The sequence below is a fragment of the Protopterus annectens genome, chromosome 1.part1 (genome assembly GCF_019279795.1).
Source record: "Protopterus annectens isolate FY-2018-M chromosome 1.part1, PAN1.0, whole genome shotgun sequence".
NCBI classification, from domain to species: Eukaryota; Metazoa; Chordata; order Ceratodontiformes; family Protopteridae; genus Protopterus; species Protopterus annectens.
In genome coordinates, this window is record NC_056726.1 from 428,228,933 (window position 1) to 428,248,689 (window position 19,757).

Genomic DNA, 19,757 nt, shown 5'->3' on the forward strand with positions numbered 1-19,757 from the left:
CTACAAACTAAGCATTCATCAGTTTACACCAGGAGACTCCCATAATCTTCAAAAGGGCTTAACCGTCAAACTCATGGTGTCAAGACTCTAGACACCTAAATCTACATAAAAAAAAAAAAAACACAGATGCAGGATCTCTCTCCACACAGAATTCCCTACCTATGGAATAAACTTGTTCTTCATATCAAACCAGGTTCCTAACTCTCCTTAAATAAAAACAAGTGACTAGGGATCTGTACATTCATTCTTTGCTTCGCTCCTCTGCGCCTCATGGACAGATGTTATAAAAATTGCACTGGCTAGACTGCTAATGGCCTTTTGGACAGATTGATTCATAGGTCATTGCCAGCTAAACTGAATCCTAAAAGTAACAAGATCATTCAGCAATTGCAGCTTCATGCTGAGGGGAAATGACGTGGAGAAGAGCTCTGACACAGGTGCACAAATTGGCCTGCCAACTCCCAGAACACTTTGCATGCTGATGTTGACTAAAATATGACAGTGTGGTGAATGACTTTCCCGACCTTATTTCATTTAACACAAACATTTCAGTAGAGTCTGGTTTTTATCCCACATCACCTTAGTGGAATCATTTTCTTTATTTCAAGCTGGCATATATATGCTTCCTGTTTCAACATCTGGGAAATTCAGGAACACAGAACTGAAAGGAGGAAGATCATTAAAAGGAAAAATAAATGGAAAGTCTATCTGGAGATGTTTAAGGATTCATTCTCAGAGGCCATATAAAGCTCAAATAAACAAGCAGTGTCCACAAGTTTAGTGATGGGATAGGAGAAATTAAAATATTTGACAGGATATCAGTGTGACCTATGCTTTTGAGGCTGGAAATGAGTATCCAGTCAAGTGTGCAATCAATGGGTTGTTGAGGTAATGATCTTAATGAAACTGTGAGATGACAGACGTCAGTGGACAGTTTAATACTGAAATTCCTCAGTATAACTATCAGAGGGAGAATATGGGAGCACAACCAGTGCAATGCCTCCTCTACAATGTTTGTGTCTTTGCATGGAGGAAATGTACAGGCATGCACTACAGCTCATTTTTGCTTTACTGACTAATATCTGATGAAATCTCATCCTTATACCTCTCTCTAGTCGTTTAAAAAGGTTGGTCTGGACTGCTAGGGGTAAATGTGTCCAAAAATTAAGAGGGCTTGGGGGAGAAAGGAAGGGGCTCAGAGCCGTCTAGGCCCTTGACAGCACTTAGGCAATTCTGTGACAGGCCAAACTATAGTGCCTAGTAGTAGACTTGCATGTCCTCAACCATAGACCAGACCATTCCTATCTTATGCAGACATTCCATAATTTTTTTTGAATAAAGTTACCAAATAAGACATTACCCCCAAAATGTGCTGTAACTGCAGAAATGCCATCTAGTGGGAAGATAGAGGAGGCAGCAGCAGCTCTGGCTACAGTATCTACAGCATTAAAGATAAACCCACATCACAAATTGTTACTCTGGAGGCATTGGCAGATATGCAGGTTTTTTTTCATTCATTTGGTCCAGGAACTCTGATGAGAAGAAATCAAAGGTACAGTCCATTAATAACATGAAATTGGGCCAAAGAGTGCATGAACAATCCTAAAGCCAAGGCAATTGAAGTTTAGTTCACTTTTTCATGTCTATATATGACCTTACACTCCTGTCAAATAGAAGAGTGGCTAAATGCCTGAGCATCTATGACATATGCCAAGTGAAGGAAATTGCTTGAAACTCCCTCACATACATGTAATGTTGCTTAGGTCATATGAAATATAATAGCAATACATGGAAAGCATAATTTTTTTAACGTTAATTTGTTAATGCAGTTTGATTACATTTGTATAAATGTAGATTTGCCTATGCCACAAGTGATAATTAAATGTTGTTCTTCATTCAGCTTTTCCTGGTTAAGGGTCGCCACAACGGAACTCCGGTCCGCTAATGATTGGCAGTAGATTTTTACGGTGCCAGCTCGACGCCCAACCTTTAACGAAGGCACACCAATTCACGTATGTCTTTTGAATGCCACTCGACCACGGGGAGGACATGGAGACTCCACACAGAAGGCACTCCAGCAGAGAATCGAACGGGAGAACCTCTTGCTGTGAAGAGACAATGCTACTGCTGCACCACTGCAGCTTGTGTTCAGCTGAGATAGCACATTACTAATCTATGTGAGGGATATTTAACGCCTTTATTGAATTATCATAATAATTCAATAAAGATGTTAAAAAAGATCCCTCACAGACAAGTAATGTGCTATCTCAGCTGAACATGTACACAGATGGAAGCCTGTAAGGTGCCCAGCATTCTTAAAAGCAAGCATTCCCTTCCCACCACTGAATCTAGTGTTCACAAGTGAGCACAGCAAAACCACTAAAAGCAGTTTTCAAACAGAATGTAACCAAGCCTCAACACCTTCCTGCTCCACAAAAGCAACATGTTTCTTTGGGAGGGATGGACTATAAAATGGACTTCCTAAATGCCTCTCCAAAAGGAAGGGTACACCTAAGGAGGGATGAACAAACAGAAATTCACTTCCCCTTTTCAATTTCACATTAAGTCTTTCAAATATAGTTTGAGAGAGAAGACAAAGCCCTCCTTACAGAAATTTTACTGGAAGTTTTGCACTCCTTAGAGCTACTCAGACAGGAACAAGAAAAAGGTACTCTCAAACAAGAAAAGTACTCTCAGAAACACCAGAAGACTGAAATGCCTGCCAGGCAGATGGTTTATACAATGCAAATGGAAAGAAATGGAAAGGAACCAGGGCCAACTCCTGTGCAGAGTAAATGAAGACCGCACTCTTCAGTGAAGAACCTTCCCTCATACCATTCTGGTCAACCAGCACCATACACAGTACAGCTTTTCAAAGTCCACTGGTGGCAATGAAGTAAAAAAAGCCACAAAACAGATGCAATACAAGCTGGGAGAATGTTTTGCTAACAAATCCACTGTTCAGGGAAAGGTGAAAGAAGACTGCCTATAGACTACAGTTGCACAGCAATGAGCAAAAGATCCAAAGATTTGCTTCTCCCTTCCTAGCAATGTGCTCAAGGATAGCTGCAAAAGGAAATGCTATCAAACAGTGGTATCTTGTACCTAAGACTGGGTACTTATGAAGGACCTTCTCAATTTACTTACCTTGTGTCCTAAGAAGAGAATAGAGGCAAAAGCAACAGCGATTGACAATGAAGTGTTAGGATGGCAAACCTCAAGCCTTATTACCTTCAGAGTCTCTCTTGCACCTGTCTGCTTCAAGCCTAAAAAACTGTCAGCATTAAAAATGCTCTCACATTACCCCTCAAGTCTTCTCCTGTTCTAGTAAAATGATTTGAAATTTAATGCGCTTCACATAATACCTGAAAGTCTCATTTTCTCCTCCCCCTTTCTGAGATTTATGTTCCTTTCACCTTATATAATGCTTCTGCTACAAACCCTTCAATTGCTGGCCTCCTCTGGAATGTCCTAACCCTACTACCTCTGTAGTCACTGGGTCTCTTGCATAGATTTTTAAATTAATGCATTTTCACACTTCTCAGCAATATGTCCGATATTTTTCTTAAAAAGACCATGTCTGGATAGTTCATTTACTATTCAAAGTGTATCCATCAGGGTCCTAATGTCCAATGTATAAATATATACAATATACACAGCATCACATTCTCAGTGTTTTTGATGCCTTTTATACATCTGATTGCTTAATGCCTTTCTACTACTTTTGGAATGGTACAGAATTACAAAGTTAAGTGGCTTTAACAGTTACTGCCTGCAGGTGCTGATATGGCAATAGCATTGACCTCTTGGTTAAAAAGAAGCTCTTGCATTATACCCATTTTGGAGATAATACTAATGTATAATTTTAGCCAAAGTGCAATATCATGCTGCATTGTCATGTATGCTGTTCAAAACAGTTCACAAAAACCCTAACCCTTACAAACATCTCTCTGCGTATTTTCAGAGGTAAAGGAGATATTTACCTTGCAAACATGGAATAGTATTTCCCTTTCCAAATGTGTTCAAAACTAAGCAACACAGTTTTCACTGAAGAGAAAAAAAAAGCACTATACCTGCTCGTCCAGTCTTTTCAAGATAAGACTTCATTCTGTGGTTGTATGGGAAGACTGACGTTGTGGCACCAATTTCAGCTCCCATATTACATATAGTAGCCATCCCTAAAGAAAAAATATACAAGATTTAATTCCACTTTCATTTCATGCACTTATACAAATCAGTTCATGTCCACAAACTATTCTACTTATGCTCATCCAGGAGTTTGAGCTAGGCTTCAACCACCACACATCCAAATATTTGGATAACAGACACAGGGATACTCCTGGAAATCTGAATTGTGTTTTTCATAAAGAAAAGGTGTATGAACAGGAAATAAATGCTAATACAGTTAGTGACATAATTACTTAAATCTGAGAGATATCTTATGACCAAGTCTCATCAGAAGTTTATACATTTCAGAAATGAGCATCAACAAATTCACCTGGAGAGGTAATCCTCCTCACATTTTTTTCTGAGAATACATAAATGGTCATGATTGGAGACAATGACCATTCATAAATGGTCATGATTGGAGACAATGACAATTCATAAATGGCCATGATTGGAGACCATAACAATTCATAAATGGCCATGATTGGAGACCATGACAATTCATAAATGGCCATGATTGGAGACCATAATTCATAAATGGCCATGACTGGAGACCATGACAATTCATAAATGGCCATGACTGGAGACCATGACAATTCATAAATGGCCATGACTGGAGACCATGACAATTCATAAATGGCCATGACTGGAGACCATGACAATTCATAAATGGTCATGACTGGAGACAATGACAATTCATAAATGGTCATAATTGGAGACAATGACAATTCATAAATGGTCATAATTTTTTTTTTTTTGTAATACATAGTTCAAGCTGCTAATGTGTGATGCACAAAAGCGGTGTCATACCAGAGCTGTTGGCTGATTAGCTTTGCACTGTGCTGAGTAATGTGTGTGACAGAGCTTTTTACAGCTTTGTTAAAAGTTCCTCTATGCTTTTCAGTGTAGTTTCATGGTGACTGCCATTTGTACAGCAGTACAAGGTTTGCTGGGCTTTTACAACAAACAAATGCATACAAAAACGTTATTATAAGCTTGTTAAAAGGGTAGTGGTTCTGCATAAACCTCACGTCACTTTCTGGACAATAACTTGTACTCTCTCCACTGCAAGAGTTATTTTCCATTACAATATAGCCCAATATCCCGGCAAACTAGTAATTTAGTTAAGGTGTTATTCCCTTCAAAAGCCACTAGATGGCAGCAGACATCTAGGAAAGCCAACACACACTGTATACATACTTCCCAACTGTACCAAATTACTAATTTTTACTGAGTTTTGTAGTCCAAATAATGGGGTGTCACAATTCCCGAGTGGCACCCCTTAATTTTCAAATTTCCCAGCTTATTTTTTCTTTTCCAGCTTTTTGAGCTGACATCACGTGCGCAATTATGTCAGCTCCATGAAACGGCCTGCCAGCTTGTCGGAATTGAGATCAAGGGCTCAGTGAGTGCATTTCCGGCTGTTCCAGCCAAGCCATGAGGGAATGGAATCATGGTAGGAGGCAAGGGAATGGAGGTTCGGTAGCTGCAAGCAGAGATGGTGGTTCCGCGAATGGAAACAAGCTGTGAGGCTGTTACAGTTGTGTACACCTACCATAAATGTAGATGTTCGAGTGTCTTCACTGTTGCAGTCATAACTGTAGGGTGCTCCTGCCGGCAGGCAGCCCGAGGTCGGCCAGAATCCCAAAGTCTGGGTCCGGCGTCGGCTGTATAAGCTAGTATCCTGACGTCAGTACGCCTTGGTACATAGCCCTCAGCCAACACCATCTTCTCCAGCCTTTCTTGCCCTAGATGTCAGAAGTCCCCAACAAATCAAAAATGAATCCAACAAGGAAACACAAATACACCACAAATAAGAGAAAAAGAGAGGATAGGAGGGAGGGAAACCCCGACTGCAACAGTGAAGACACTCGAACATCTACATTTATGGTAGGTGTACACAACTGTACTATGTTCTTCGTGTTTCACTGTTGCAGTCATAACTGTAGGGTGGAATCCCAAAGCAGTGTATAGGGGGAGGAGGCTTTAGATAGAAGAAGGGGAGGCAAGAATACCCTGCAAGACAGCAGAGGCAAAGCCTGCCCTAGACTTAGAAAACAAGGGGAGATTGTAGTGCTTGGAAAAAGTATGCACAGAACTCCAAGTGGCAGCTTCCAAGATATCCTTGGTAGGGACTCCTCTGAGGAAAGCTGTAGAAGTAGCAGCTGATCTAGTAGAATGACTTCTAATGGTCCCTGGAAACTGTTTCCCATGATGAGTGTAACAAAATCTGATTCCATAAGCAATCCATTTGGAAATAGTTTGTTTAGAAATAGGTTTTCCAAGAGAACTGGAGGCAAAGGAAACAAACAATTGGTTAGAGTTTCTGAAATCTTTAGTCTTGTCCAAGTAAAATCGTAACTGTCTGTGCACATCCAATGAATGCAAAATCCTTTCCCCTTTATTTTGAGGATTTGGAAAGAAAGTAGGAAGGTGAATTGTCTGATTTAAAGCCACTTTCGAAATCACCTTAGGCATGAAAGTAGGATTGGTCCTCAAGGATACTCTGTCCTGATGGAAAATAAGGTATGGTTCCACAGCCATGAGAGCTTGCAACTCTGAGACCCTTCTGGCAGAGGTCAATGCTAACAAAAGAACAGTCTTCCAGGATAGAAACTTAATATCTGAAGATGCAGCAGGCTCAAAAGGAGGCAAAGTAAGTTTTTCTAAAACATAACTAAGATCCCAGGCAGGGACAGGAGGGGTCCTTGGAGGCCGCAAATTTTTAGCCCCTCTCAAGAACTGCTTCACCAAAGGATGTGAAAAAACAGGAGGATCAGAACTGAAATGCGCAGAGATAGCAGAAGCATGAATCTTAATGGAAGAAAAGGAAAGTCCTTTAGATAAAAGTTCCGAAAGGTAAAGCAAAATAGAAGAGAGATCAGGTACCAGAGGATCCGAGCCTCGGTCCTGCATCCAAATACAAAACCTCTTCCATTTAGAGGCATAGGATTTCCTAGTGCTAGGCTGTCTAGCTTCCAAAAGAACATCCAAAACTTGTTTGGGAAGACCAGAGGAAATCAAATTCCTTTGAAGAGCCAAGCTGCCAGGCAAAGGGTCTTGAGATTGGAATGTAGTAACTGACCCTGATGCTGGGACAGAAGCGAAGGGTTCAGTGGGAGAATCCAAGGAGGCCCCGAGAACAAGAGCTTTAAGGTTGGATACCAAAACTGTCGAGGCCAATTTGGAGCAATCAAGATGAGGAACTTGGGCTTGTCCTGTTTTATCTTCAGTAGTACCCGAGGCAGTAGAGGAAGAGGAGGGAAGGCATATGCTGAAAGGCTTCTCCAGCTGAAGGACAGGGCATCCACTCTCCATGCTATTTTGTGGAAGGACCTGGTGCAAAAGCGAGGCAGCTGATGATTGAGATGGGATGCAAACAGATCTATCTGGGGACATCCCCAAACTGCAGTAATCCTGTTGAACAAGTTGGTGTCTAGCATCCATTCGTGAGGATCTGAAATGTTTCTGCTCAGGCTGTCTGCTAAGAGATTCTGTTTCCCTGGAATGAATTGAGCCTGGAGATGCAGATTCAACTTTAGAGCTGTGTCCCATAAACCCATAGCTAGTCTGCAAAGAGGGTATGAATGAGAACCCCCCTGCTTGTTGATGTACCACATGACCGTGGTGTTGTCTGTGCGAATTAGCAGAGGCCCTGGTTGTAAAATTTTTTGAAGGCTAAAAGGGCATTTTGAACTGCCAACATTTCCTTCAGATTGATGTGCCAGTGAAGATGGTCCTTTGTCCAGGTTCCCTGCTGGCAATTGTCTAGAAAGTGTGCTCCCAAAGCATAATCCGAGGCGTCCGTGGTTAGGATTTGAGTAGGTTGAGGGAGATGAAAAGGTTTTCCTTCGTTTAAAGTGCATGCCCTGGACCACCAGAGGAACTCCTTCTGGAGGCAGGGGATCAGAGGAATCAGAATATCCAGATCGTGGTAATGCTGTGACCATACACTTTTCAGATACCATTGAAGCTTTCTCATGTGAAGCCTTGCGTTTGGAATCAACAGAATGCAGGAAGCCATGTAGCCCAGAGCCTGCAGGAATTTCCTTGCAGTGAGCTGAGATAGAGTTGCCAAGGTGTTGAAAGTAGAAGCCAGCTGAGTTTGTTTTGCTGGAGTGAGGTAGGCCCTTTGTAAGGTTGTATTTAAGAGGGCTCCCAATAATACCATTTGTTGAGAAGGGATCAAATGTGACTTTTATGTTCACTGAGAATCCCAGTAGTAGGAGAAGATGTTGAACAAAGTCCAGATGTTGAAGCAGAAGATCTTTGCTGTCTGCCTGAATAAGGCAGTCGTCCAAATAGGGGTAAATCTGGATCCCCTGAAGTCTGCAGTAAGCCACTACTGGTGCCAGGCACTTGGTGAAGACTCTGGGCAGTAGATAAACCAAAGGGCAGAACAGAGAATTGAAAGTGCCTCGAACCTGCCTTGAACCTGAGGAATTTCCTGCGTTCTTGTCTGATAGGGATATGCAAATAGGCTTCCTTTAAGTCCAATGTCACCATCCAGGCGTCCTGAGAGAGCATTGGAATTAGCTGTTGCAGAGTAAGCATCTTGAACTTTGGAATTTCCAAAAAGGTGTTTGACACAGAAAGGTCCAGAATAGGTCTCCATGAGTTTTGTTTTCTGGGAACCAGAAACAGCCTTGAATAAAACCCTTTTCCCACTTCCGAGAGTGGAACAGGCTCTATGGCTCTCATGGCCAGAAGAGCATCCACTTGAGTTAAGGCCTCTGACCATTGAAGTTTTGGCAGATCTGGCCAACCGTGAGTCCTTGGCAAAGTGTGAAAGTGGAACTTGTAACCTTTTAAAATTACGTCCAATACCCATCTGTCCTGGGTAATATGAGTCCAATTTCTGTAAAAATTTTCCTCCGAGAGGGGCGTCCAGGTGAAGGGGTCCTGAAGCCCAACCAAGAGAGTCATTGAGTTTGCTTTCTTTGAGATTGGGATCTGTCTTCTCCCCTTCTAGGTGAAGAAGCAGTCCATTGTCTAGATCTGTAAGAGGTCTGGCCTTGACCACGACCTCTGGAGCGTCTATATCTTCCCCTTTGAGGCCTGTCAGACGTGGGAAAGGACCAATTTTTAGAGGGCCAATTCCTGGAAAATCTAGGAGGCTGAACTTGCAAGAAATCTTTTACAGTCTGCATGGACTTTGCCTTTTCTTCCATCTTTTTAATAACTTCCTCAGCCTTAGAACCAAAAAGAACATCTTGTTGAACAGGGGGGCATCTAATAACTTAGCCTTAACCTGTTCAGGTAAACTTTGTTCACGAAGCCAGGCATGTCTTCTAATCACAGTACCAGAGGCAGCAGCCCTGCAAGAAGTATCCAAAGCATCAAAACCACAATGTAAGCTATGCTTGTTAACCTGTTCAGTAGCATGCAAAACATCCTGAAGTTCCTTATCCTCTGCACAAGCAGGAAGGGAAGCAAGCTTTTGCTTTAAAACAGACAAAAGAAATTGCTGATATTTAAACATATGAAACTGGCAATTTAAAGCCCTTACAGACAGGGTAGCAGAAGTATATACCTTTTTCCCCCACCTGTCTAAAGCACGAGAATCCTTCTCAGAGGGAATAGGATTTTTAGAAGTAGCAACCTTAGCAGCCTTAGAACCCTGAGAAATAGTTTCAGGATCCATGAAGGGTTTTAAATAAAAATAAATGAGAGTCAGGAACCCTATAAAATCTATCAGGCTTAGAAGGAGCAGGAGGCATGGAATCAGGATTCAAATTAGCCTCAGTAAAAGCATCATCTACAATGTCCAAGACAGGAGGGATAGCTAAAGGCCTATGCTGAGGAAGAAGAAGAAATTCTCTAAGCCTCTTTTTGGAAGCAGAATATTCCTGTCCTTCCCAATGAAAATGTTCCCTCATCTCATGCAAGGTTTCCCCAAAAGAAAAATCCTCAGGCGGAGAGGCCGAGGGCAAAGAATCCTCAGCATCCGAATCCTCATAAGGGGGAAAGGAATAGTCCTGATCAGAGGAAGAAATAGAAGATACAGAAGCCTGGTCAGAGGAATCCAGAGTAACATCCTGTCGAGGCCTTTTCTCAGGAGGGGGGTGAGAACCCTAATCATTGTAAGCAAATCTTCAGCCATCCTCAATAATTGTTTTTGTGTCTTGGGAGTGGATTCAGAAGCAGCTTGAGCTGGAACTTTAGACTTAGCAGGAGTCTTTGTCTTTGCCTTTGAAATAGTGATGTGAGTAGGCCTGAAAACCCCCTCAGAAGCCGGTACCTGCACAGCGGTTCCGGACCCATCTGAAGGAGCGACGTCCGAAGGTCCTGCAGCAGTTAAAATAGTGGGCCTTGATGGCTCCCCATGGGAGTCCGTATCGGCCATCGGTTCAGAAGTGGCGGACGACAGGGGCTGCAAAAGCTCCTCACTGACGACAGCCGAACCGGACGCTGGCTCCAGCTGCAACGAGTCCTGTTTGGACCTCGGAGGCCTGTCTTTATCTTTGCGCTTCTTTTGAACTCCGGTAGTGTCAGACGACATTCTATAATTGAAGCGTCTGCCAAAATAATTTAAAGCCCAATCGTACCTGCGCTTGATAGTACGAGAGTTGAACCTGGCACAGAACCGACAACAAGAAACGTCGTGGTCAGGGCCTAAGCAAGGTAGACAGTAAGAGTGGAAATCTTTATGGGGTATTTGTTTCCCACACGCTATACAATTATTAACTTTTTCTGACATCGGAGGAACAAGAAAAAGATTCCCCAACGGGGTACTTAGCTTTGAGAAGAAAGAACTTCGGACCGACAACAACCAAATACGCTGTTCGAAAATCGCCAACCAACGTTTTGCGAGCTGCTTTCCACCGCACGGCAAGAAAGACTGGAGAAGATGGCGTCAGCTGAGGGCTATGTACCAAGGCGTACTGACGTCAGGATACTAGCTTATACAGCCGACGCCAGACCCAGACTTTGGGATTCTGGCCGACCTCGGGCTGCCTGCCGGCAGGAGCACCCTACAGTTATGACTGCAACAGTGAAACACGAAGAACATGTATTTATTATGCGTTCGGGTGGGTTTTAGTTCTTTATGGTGTGTGTGCGTGTATGAATCATCTTACTGAAAATATGTTAAATGACTGAGGCAAATATCTTCCAACAAGAATGGAACGGAGTATGAATATACTACCATACTGACATATGAAAGCGAGCTTCTAATTTACTACAGTCTCTGGTTTAAGCACTTTTGTGGAACTCTGATAAGAGGTAAAAAAGTAGATTCTTTTCTTTTAGTTTGCACAAAGTCAGTTTGTATAGATGAGGGATGTGTGTCCGGGATCTCATACTAGGGAAGGCTTACCCCTGCAAAAGAAAAGAAAATACTTTTGAGGGTTTGACAAGGTCTTCATTACAATTCTTTTTGGTCTGCTGTTAGTTCATAGGTTCATACTAGGCTATCTGCCCTAGGGCATTTATAAGACTAGCCAGAGTGTGTTTGGCTTTCGCCACCCATTTTAAATTAATTTTGCTATGCCCTTTTTCGAGGTTAGTATACAGTGTCTCTGTCTAACAGTGACACAGAAGTGATACCCGGGGTAAACCTACCATCTCCCATCCACTCATCAAGATTCCTCTTGAAGAGAGTCAATGAGGGACTCTGCCTAACTTGGACTGGGATTTTATTCCAGAGTGAAGGGAGCCTCTGGATTATGAATCTGTTCCTCCAGCATGTCCTATTTATTTCAGTGCTGAGGTTCAAGTCTCTCGAGCGCGTAGCTCAATGGGATTTGGATTTTCTGAGGTGCAGCATGTCCATTAATTCCGGGTTGGACGTGGCTTTATACATCAGGCACAGATCACCTCTGAGCAGGTGGTATGCCACTGAGTAGAGCTGGAGTTCCTTTAACCGGTCAGCATATGGCATCTGTTTGAGCCCTCTGATCCTCTTGGTGAGGTACTTTTGGGGTCTTTCCAGTTGCTGCAGGTGTCTGGTAAGGTACATCCCAAAAGGGGCATTGTACTCAATTATGGGCCTGATGAGGGATGAGTAAAGAGGCACGGTGACCTCCCCTGATCTAGATGTGAAACCCTTCATGATTAGGTGGGCTATATAAAATGTTTTTCTAACCACTTTGGCCACGTGGTTGTCAAATGAGAAATTGCTATCAACTTGGGTCCCCAGGTCCCTAATTACTTCTTCCGTACTTAATGGATTACTACCTATGTGGTAATTTGTGGGCGCTTAGTTTTTGCCAAAGGGGATGACTATACACTTTTTGGTATTTAGCTTGAGGCCATGGCTCTGGCACCAGTTGTCTGTTTCTATGAGGCCCTTTTGGACGATGCTTGTGTCAGCTGGAGAGTCGATTATGGCACCCAGTTTGCAGTCATCTGCGAACTTGGTCAGCCACAGTCCTTCCGTGTTGGCCTGTATCTCCGAGAAATATATACCGAACAAGAGAGGTCCCAGGACTGAGCCTTGTGGGACACCACTTGTAATTGGTTTGGAGTCTGACATGGCTCTAGCAATTCTAACCATGTGGGTTCTGTCCTTGAGCCAGTTTGCAACCCATCTAGTGACATAGGGGTTTATAATTAAGCTGGTGAGCTTATCTATAATGCCAGAGTGGGGTATTGTATCGAAGGCTTTTGCGAGGTCCAGGTAGGCTGTGTGGACCACCTTCCCCTCGTCAATAGCCTTGGTGACTCTTTCAAAGAAATCGACCAGGTTTAAGAGGCAGGATATGCACTTAAAGCTGAACTGGGTAGGGTCCAGTGTCTGTAGGTCCCCTATATCTTTATTTATGAGGTCTATGATGATCCTTTCCATAGCTTTGCAGACCAAGCTAGTCAGGCTTATGGGGCGACAGTTTCCAGGATCTGTTGAGGCACCACCTTTGTGGAGAGGGACCACTGTTGCTGTACACCACTCTTTGGGTACATATCCTGTAGTAAGGCTGAGACTGAACAGTAGTTTTATGTTTGGGTTTAGCTCTTGGAGTTCATGTAGGACGCAGCCCGGGACACAGTCTGGTCCCATTGATGCTGAGTTTTTTGCTTTGGAGAAGGTGGCTCTTACCTGAGCATCTGAGATGTCAGGGGGGCAGCACACTGCTGGGATAGATATTTGCCCTTTTGGTGGGGGGGGGGGGGAGTTTGCGCTGAACCTGTCAGCTAGGATGTTGGCAATATCTGTGGGTTCGGAGTATTTTTTGTCATTTTGGACTAATTCTGAGCATATCTGGGAATTCCCACCCAGGTTCCTAACATAACTAAAGAAAGCCTTGTGAGTATCCTTAGTGTCCTGTGCAATTTCTCTCTCTAAGCTGGCCTTAGACGATTTGAGTACCCGTAGTTTTTTGCTAATACTGATCAGAGGTGCCTTCTCTTTTTGGGATTTTGCTCTATTATGTAAGTAGCTTCCTCCTTCTATTGTATAGTTTTTTTATGGCGGGGTCCACCAGAGAGGACGACTGCTTTTGGAGGATTGTGTCTTGGTTTTATTTGGGATTGCATGATCCATGCATTCCTGAAGGTGTTCATAGAATGCATTTATAAAGGATTCTGCGGTCTGGGCCGTATTTTCCATAGGCCTGGAGGCTTTGAAGGATTCCACCTCGGTTTTGAGGAGTGTGAAATTTGCTTTAGAGATGTTTTTCACTGTGGTTTTCTGGACAGGGGGTGCGGTCGGGATGTGAATATCCAGTGAGATTAGTTTATGGTCTGATCTTACCAGTGAGGGATACACTTCTGGTCTGGAGCATAGAGTCCCCATGTTGGTGATGATCAGGTCCAGTATGTTTTCCCCTCTTGTGGGAGTGGTAACAACTTGTTCCATAGCATTTGAGTTTATAAATTCTAGGAACCTTTGGGCTAGGGTGTTGGAGCTAGAGTAATGCTCCCAGTCTATGTTTGGATAGCTGAAGTCGCCAGATATAATGGTGTTTGGAGAGACCTTCATATTTTCCAGTGTTCTCAGGAAGGCCGAGTGGGGTGCCTGGGTTTGGGAGGGTGGTCTGTAGCAGGCTATAAACTGGAAGGCAGTTTTACCCACTGTTAGTTGCACATGGATAGTCTCTGATGCTTCGTGCTGTACCACCAACCTGGAGGTGTGGGCATCTCTGACGAATATGGATACTCCCCCTCCTTTTGTGGTTCGGTCCAAATTTTGGGGCCGAAAAGCATGGTATGAGATATAACCTGGCAGTGCTGGGGTGCTCTCGGGAGCCTTGAACCAGGTTTCTGTTACTGCACAGATATTGATTTTCTCCATGCTAAGGAGAGTTTCGAGTGCGTGCATTTTGAGGTTAAGACGTCTGGCGTTGAGTAGCATTACTCTTAGTTTCTTATCCCTTGTGATACCTATGGAGGTGGGTTTGTCTTTTGAGCCTTGCCTAAAAAAGGCACTATGGGGATGGCAAAAGCCTTTGCCAATATCCGAAAGCCCAGGGGTGACAGGTGCAAGCCGTCCCTAGCGAAGCATCGTGGCTTGTCTAGCATGTCATCCCAGGCTGACAGGCATTGGATCCCCTTTGAATGACACCAATACTTAAGCCAATTGTTGAAATTGATCATCTTGTCTTCATACTGTGGCATCATTCTTGGTGAGGGTAAGATGCTACTCAAGGTCAGGGTCATACCGGCCTGGGCTACATGCTCAGAGAGCTCCTCTATGTCTCTTTTCATGTAGTCCAGGGAGGTACATCTCAGGTCATTCACACCAGCATGGACAATGAGTCATATTTGTACTTGCTTGGAGTGACCCGAGTGCTTGTGTTATGTGGCGGATCCTAGCACCCGACAGGGAGCTCACCGTGACCTTCTCCTTGTTCAGCCTGGTGAGTGGGACTTCAGTGTGCCTGACGATAGAGTCACCTATTACAAGTGTATCAGGTGTGCTTAGCCTTAAGAGCTGTGACTGTTCGGCACACTGGCTTTGGTGAGATATGTGTTGCACGTGTTTTGTTTTGGGGTAGCGGTTGCTTGGGTGTCTGCTTTGGAGGTTTCTGCTGCTTAGGCAGATTTTTATTTAGAGCCTCCGAGTATGTTTTTGTGTGTTTATGTGTTTGGTTTGCTGTCGTGGTAGGTCTATGTGAGACTGGAATTGCAGTGAGTGTGGTTTCCTTCTCCTCCTGACTGGTTACGCCAGTACTGAGTTGAGAGAGCTTAGCCTCCAGTTTGGCTATATGGTTGCATCTCTCACATGTGCTGGAATTTGTTGGGAGGAGGAGAGGGTTGTCTGTGTACATGAGGCAGTTGTAACATTGCCTCAAGATTCGCAAATTCACCAGCTGGACCGGAGAGGAGATTGACAACTGACCTTTGGACATGCTAGAATAGTATTGGGAATTCCTTTATAATTGAAAAAAGGGCCAATGGGGAACAAGGTACTCTCAAGGGGAGTTTGTGAGGGTGTAGTGCTTTTAATTGTTTAGTGCTGACATATATAATTGCTTTAGTGAGCAAGTGCCACACTTTAGAGTAGGAATAGGGTGTTTATTATGAGAACTAGATCAGTTCTAAGGGAAAAAGTGAAGAGCAGATTTTATGGAGCCAAGAATGGTTTAAACTCAATTAAGCAGCGCTGCCCGATGCTGCGCTATGTGCAAAATCACGAAAAGCCATACTAAAGCGGGTTTTAAACAAGGGTCTTGAAAGAGCTAGAAATTGGCCCAAAACGGCCAATAGACTACCAGATTCTTGTGCTGGGAACACTCCTCCAAGGATAGATAGGCTGCTCTAAGCTCCCCACTGCCACTGGTGAACTAAGAAGCCTCCCTTTATCCAAGAAAGGAAATGGGCAACACAGGAACTTTCCAAAAGTCCAGAATACAGCAAAGCCTGTATTTGGACTACTCTAGGTCAGGAAAGACAGGAAACAAGGATATTTTTTTTTCTTTCTTTTTTTGCAACAAACAGCGGGAAAATGCAATAAATATGTAACACAGGCTAGCGCACCCGAGTGTGTAGCCTCAACAGGTAAATGCAACAAACAGGACAAACTTTAAAAGTGCAGGTGCAAAAACAACTTTAAACAGTTTAAAACAGTTCAAGCAGCAGAAACACTTGCAGTTGCATTTTAGTTTTGATATTTCATGTTTCAGCTAGGCGAGACATGATTTATACTAATAAATCCATATGGTTGCCAAGATTGATGTGTAGTACTTTCATATATTCACAACTCAGACAGAAGGACAAAGAAAAGAGCCAGAATAATTCAGTACAGATCTGGAAGAAAATGAACTAATAAGCCAACCACGGTTTTCCACATTAGGCATTTTCTGATAGGATTCACTATAACATGTTAAAAGAAGCAGGGAAAATGCTGAGAGTTGCTGGCACATATTCATTTGCCTATTTATTTATAGTTTAATAACTGGATAAGTGGGCTGGTACAAGATCCTTTTCAGATGCTACTCGGGCCATATCACAATGATAGTACATTGGAGAAGCAAAACATAACTTCTTTAAAAAGATTCTGCAGTTTGTAAGCTGTTCCATTTTTGTTTCAGTGAGAATTGGTAAAAAATCAAGAGATAAATCACCGACCCTAATAAAGTTTATTGGGTAGCCATTTCTCCCAATTTATGAACAAGACAGATGTAAGCACTTACTTTTGATTATTTTGTCTAAGAAACCAAAGGAAAGTGAAATATTTTTCATGCAATTTTCATTTTCTCTTAGTACTGACTATATTAGAGATTATTATAACATTAGCAGCAAGAGATAAGGGCAGCCACCCTGTCCCCCTGCATACAAAAGCAATTTCAGACAAGTGTTCTTTCATAATCTGCTGTTTGCACTTTGTGTACAAGTTGAACATTGCAGTACATTTCTGGTAGACCCAATTTTTGAGAAGCCTTGTTCTGAATATCATACAGGCTACTGAGGAGTGATTTCTATATTGTGTACACAGCCTCAACAGACACTATCCTGTCAGATCTATCATACATCTGCAAGTCCACTGATGACAAATACCCACTCAAGTGATCTTAATTTCTTTTACAAAATAAATAGAACATGTTATAGGGAAGATGTATATCACAGTGAATACCACTTCTTTAAAATAGTCTTCCTCTCCACATAAAGCAAAGTGCTTTCCTTACTCTACTCAGATGTTATCTGGATGAATGGATGGGAAACCACAAATTCAACCCAGAGTTAACACCCTTGTCTCTTATGGAAAGGGATATCGTGAATGTTGACTAGCTGGCATAATGGTTAAGGTCTTTGCCTCCCCTGCACAAGGTTCAAGGTTTGATCCTGACCTCACTCCAATGCCTGTAAGGAGTTGGTATGCTCTCCATGTCTCTTTGTGGGGTTCCTCCCACTTCCAAAACAAATGCTGTGTGTTTCCTTCTCAAACTCACCAAAGAATGGAGTTGTGGACAGTAGCACAGTCTCTAGATGGTGTCATATGGAGGAAGAGTTGCACAGCCCAACTAATTTAGGCATCTACTTTGGTGTGCATTATCCTCAAGATAGAAGAACATGGATCATAGACTGCATGCCATGGCAGGACTAGCCACTCGACAGTGTAAAGTATAGCTCTAGCTAATTTGGTTTTGTTAACTAATTTCACCAAATAAGCATGTGTATTTGCCAGTGATAAGTGGTTTGAGGACCCGGCCTACTCCGAGCTATGCCTGGGACCCATGCTAACAATGGGAGGGATGTATGTGGCCATACTGGCCATTGTGTGCCCACCAGCACTGGGTCAGTAAGCTACTGGCTAGCTGGTGTCCAGTTGCCCAGACTGGGTTACCTGAAATAGCCCTGTTGAGCAAAACCTGGACATAAACAATCAACCTGTCAAATATGAACTAAGGATTGCTATGCTCAGTGTATGTTCACTGACAGGATGCAGCTGGGAAGAGGATGACATAATGGTAAGGAGGAGGCAGGACATACTGTGCATCCAGGAGACAACATGGAAGGGCAGAGCAGCAAAGCCACTTGGCTTGGGATTCAGAATCCACTACTCAGGAGGAGGACAGGCTAGAAATGGTGTTAGAATTGCAGTGAGTGAGAGAGGCTTCAGAAGACAGTCAGTGATGTCATCTGAATTAGTGACAGACTCATGCCAGTCAGAAATGTGGAAGTAGACTTATGATGCAAATGTTCTGAATTGGGCAGTTTTGTCATTATTGGTTCATGCATTTTGTTTCACTGCCTACTGGAAAAATGTTCAAACAATAAATTTAAAATGCATTCTAACAAGTGTGCTCTATTGTACAAGGAATATAATTTAATAAAATCAGGAAGGTGCATCAACAACACATGTATTCTTGTTTTGTGTGCAAGGGGCTTAAGATTTAAAAACAGCCCAAAGGTAATCTTTATCCACCACTGGCCAGATGCATTTTCTTTGGCTGTGGTGTGGATTACAATGCTGTTTCCATGAACGTGAGTTTCAAGGACAGACAGGTTTTAATGCTAAGTCTATTTTCATTCTAAGACAGTATTGCTTTGTTTAGCATATGTCTATTAATGTTTATGCATTGTGCTATAAAATGTAAAAATAAAATCCAAACAATCACTGTAGAAGTAAAGCAGTATGCAAATTAGTGTTTAAGGCAAATGGGGCGAAATAGCCAGGACATTGGGACATTGGAATGGCTGCAGGGGGACTCTGTTGCCATATTTTGGTCGTCTGTTCTTCAGTTTGCGTTTGAAAGCTTGTAACCCACAATCCCATTGGAGTGGCCGGGTTACACAATTATGTATGCAAATTTTATGTTAATCAGCATACAGATTTAAACCCATTTTTCATGGGCCTTGTTCAGATTTTTGAAGCTTCCAGTTTGAGAGGTATGACTGCATAATTCCACTTGTAAGGACTAATACATAACAAACTGACAAACTCTAGTGAAAACCCTTCCATCTCCCGTATTTCATATGTATATGTATTAAAGACCTAACGACTTGGGAGCTCAAGTTCCTCACTTACACTCAAGTTCCCTCCTTTAAAAGATTGTCTTGCAGCCTAATATAACAACATACTTGTTACCCGGTACCTGACTTACAAAATCCACAAAGCAAGTTATGTCCTCTAGGGACAAAGCCTGGACAGCTGGACAAAAAATAAATTGTTTAACTTTAATCAATATAAACTTTGCAATCAGGCTAAGTGCTTACTGGGGAGCAATCAACTCCCTACTCCACTCTGGAACCACCACCCACCCATGTCCAAACTCAGAAAAAACACCCTCTGAGATAGCCTCCCTCTTTTATACATACTTAATAGTCACCATAAAAAAAAAAACAAACCTTCCCACCTATTAAGGCTGACACGGCAGGTACTCCCCATCTGTGCTCTCACCTACAAATCCTCTACCTTCTTTCACACCAACATCCATACCCACCTCCACTATCAAAATACTTATTTACAAACTAAAACCCTGCACCAACTCCCCTGATAACTTACCCGCAGAATACTTGCAAAGCAGTCTCCTCCACTACATAACTTACCCGCGGAATACTTACAACTCTCAGCCTCCTCCACTGCATATTCTATCAGCATCCTCCTAAGCAGGTCCATTCAATAATCCTGTGTAACTGATTATCCAGAATAAAGCATTTATCCTTCCACTTCACAGTGCCCTGTATAGGCACAACTATTTTCTTAGTCT

General features: G+C 42.8%; 1 protein-coding gene across 1 annotated transcript in view; it reads right to left on the reverse strand.

Annotated features, from left to right (window-relative positions):
* Nucleotides 1-19,757, reverse strand: part of ACO2 (aconitase 2) — a 1,318,356-nt gene that overhangs the window by 486,121 nt on the left and 812,478 nt on the right. Inside the window, exon 14 of the mRNA XM_044075713.1 lies at nt 4,074-4,178. Within this exon, the coding sequence (XP_043931648.1) occupies nt 4,074-4,178 (105 nt within the window). The remainder of the gene's footprint in view (nt 1-4,073; nt 4,179-19,757) is intronic.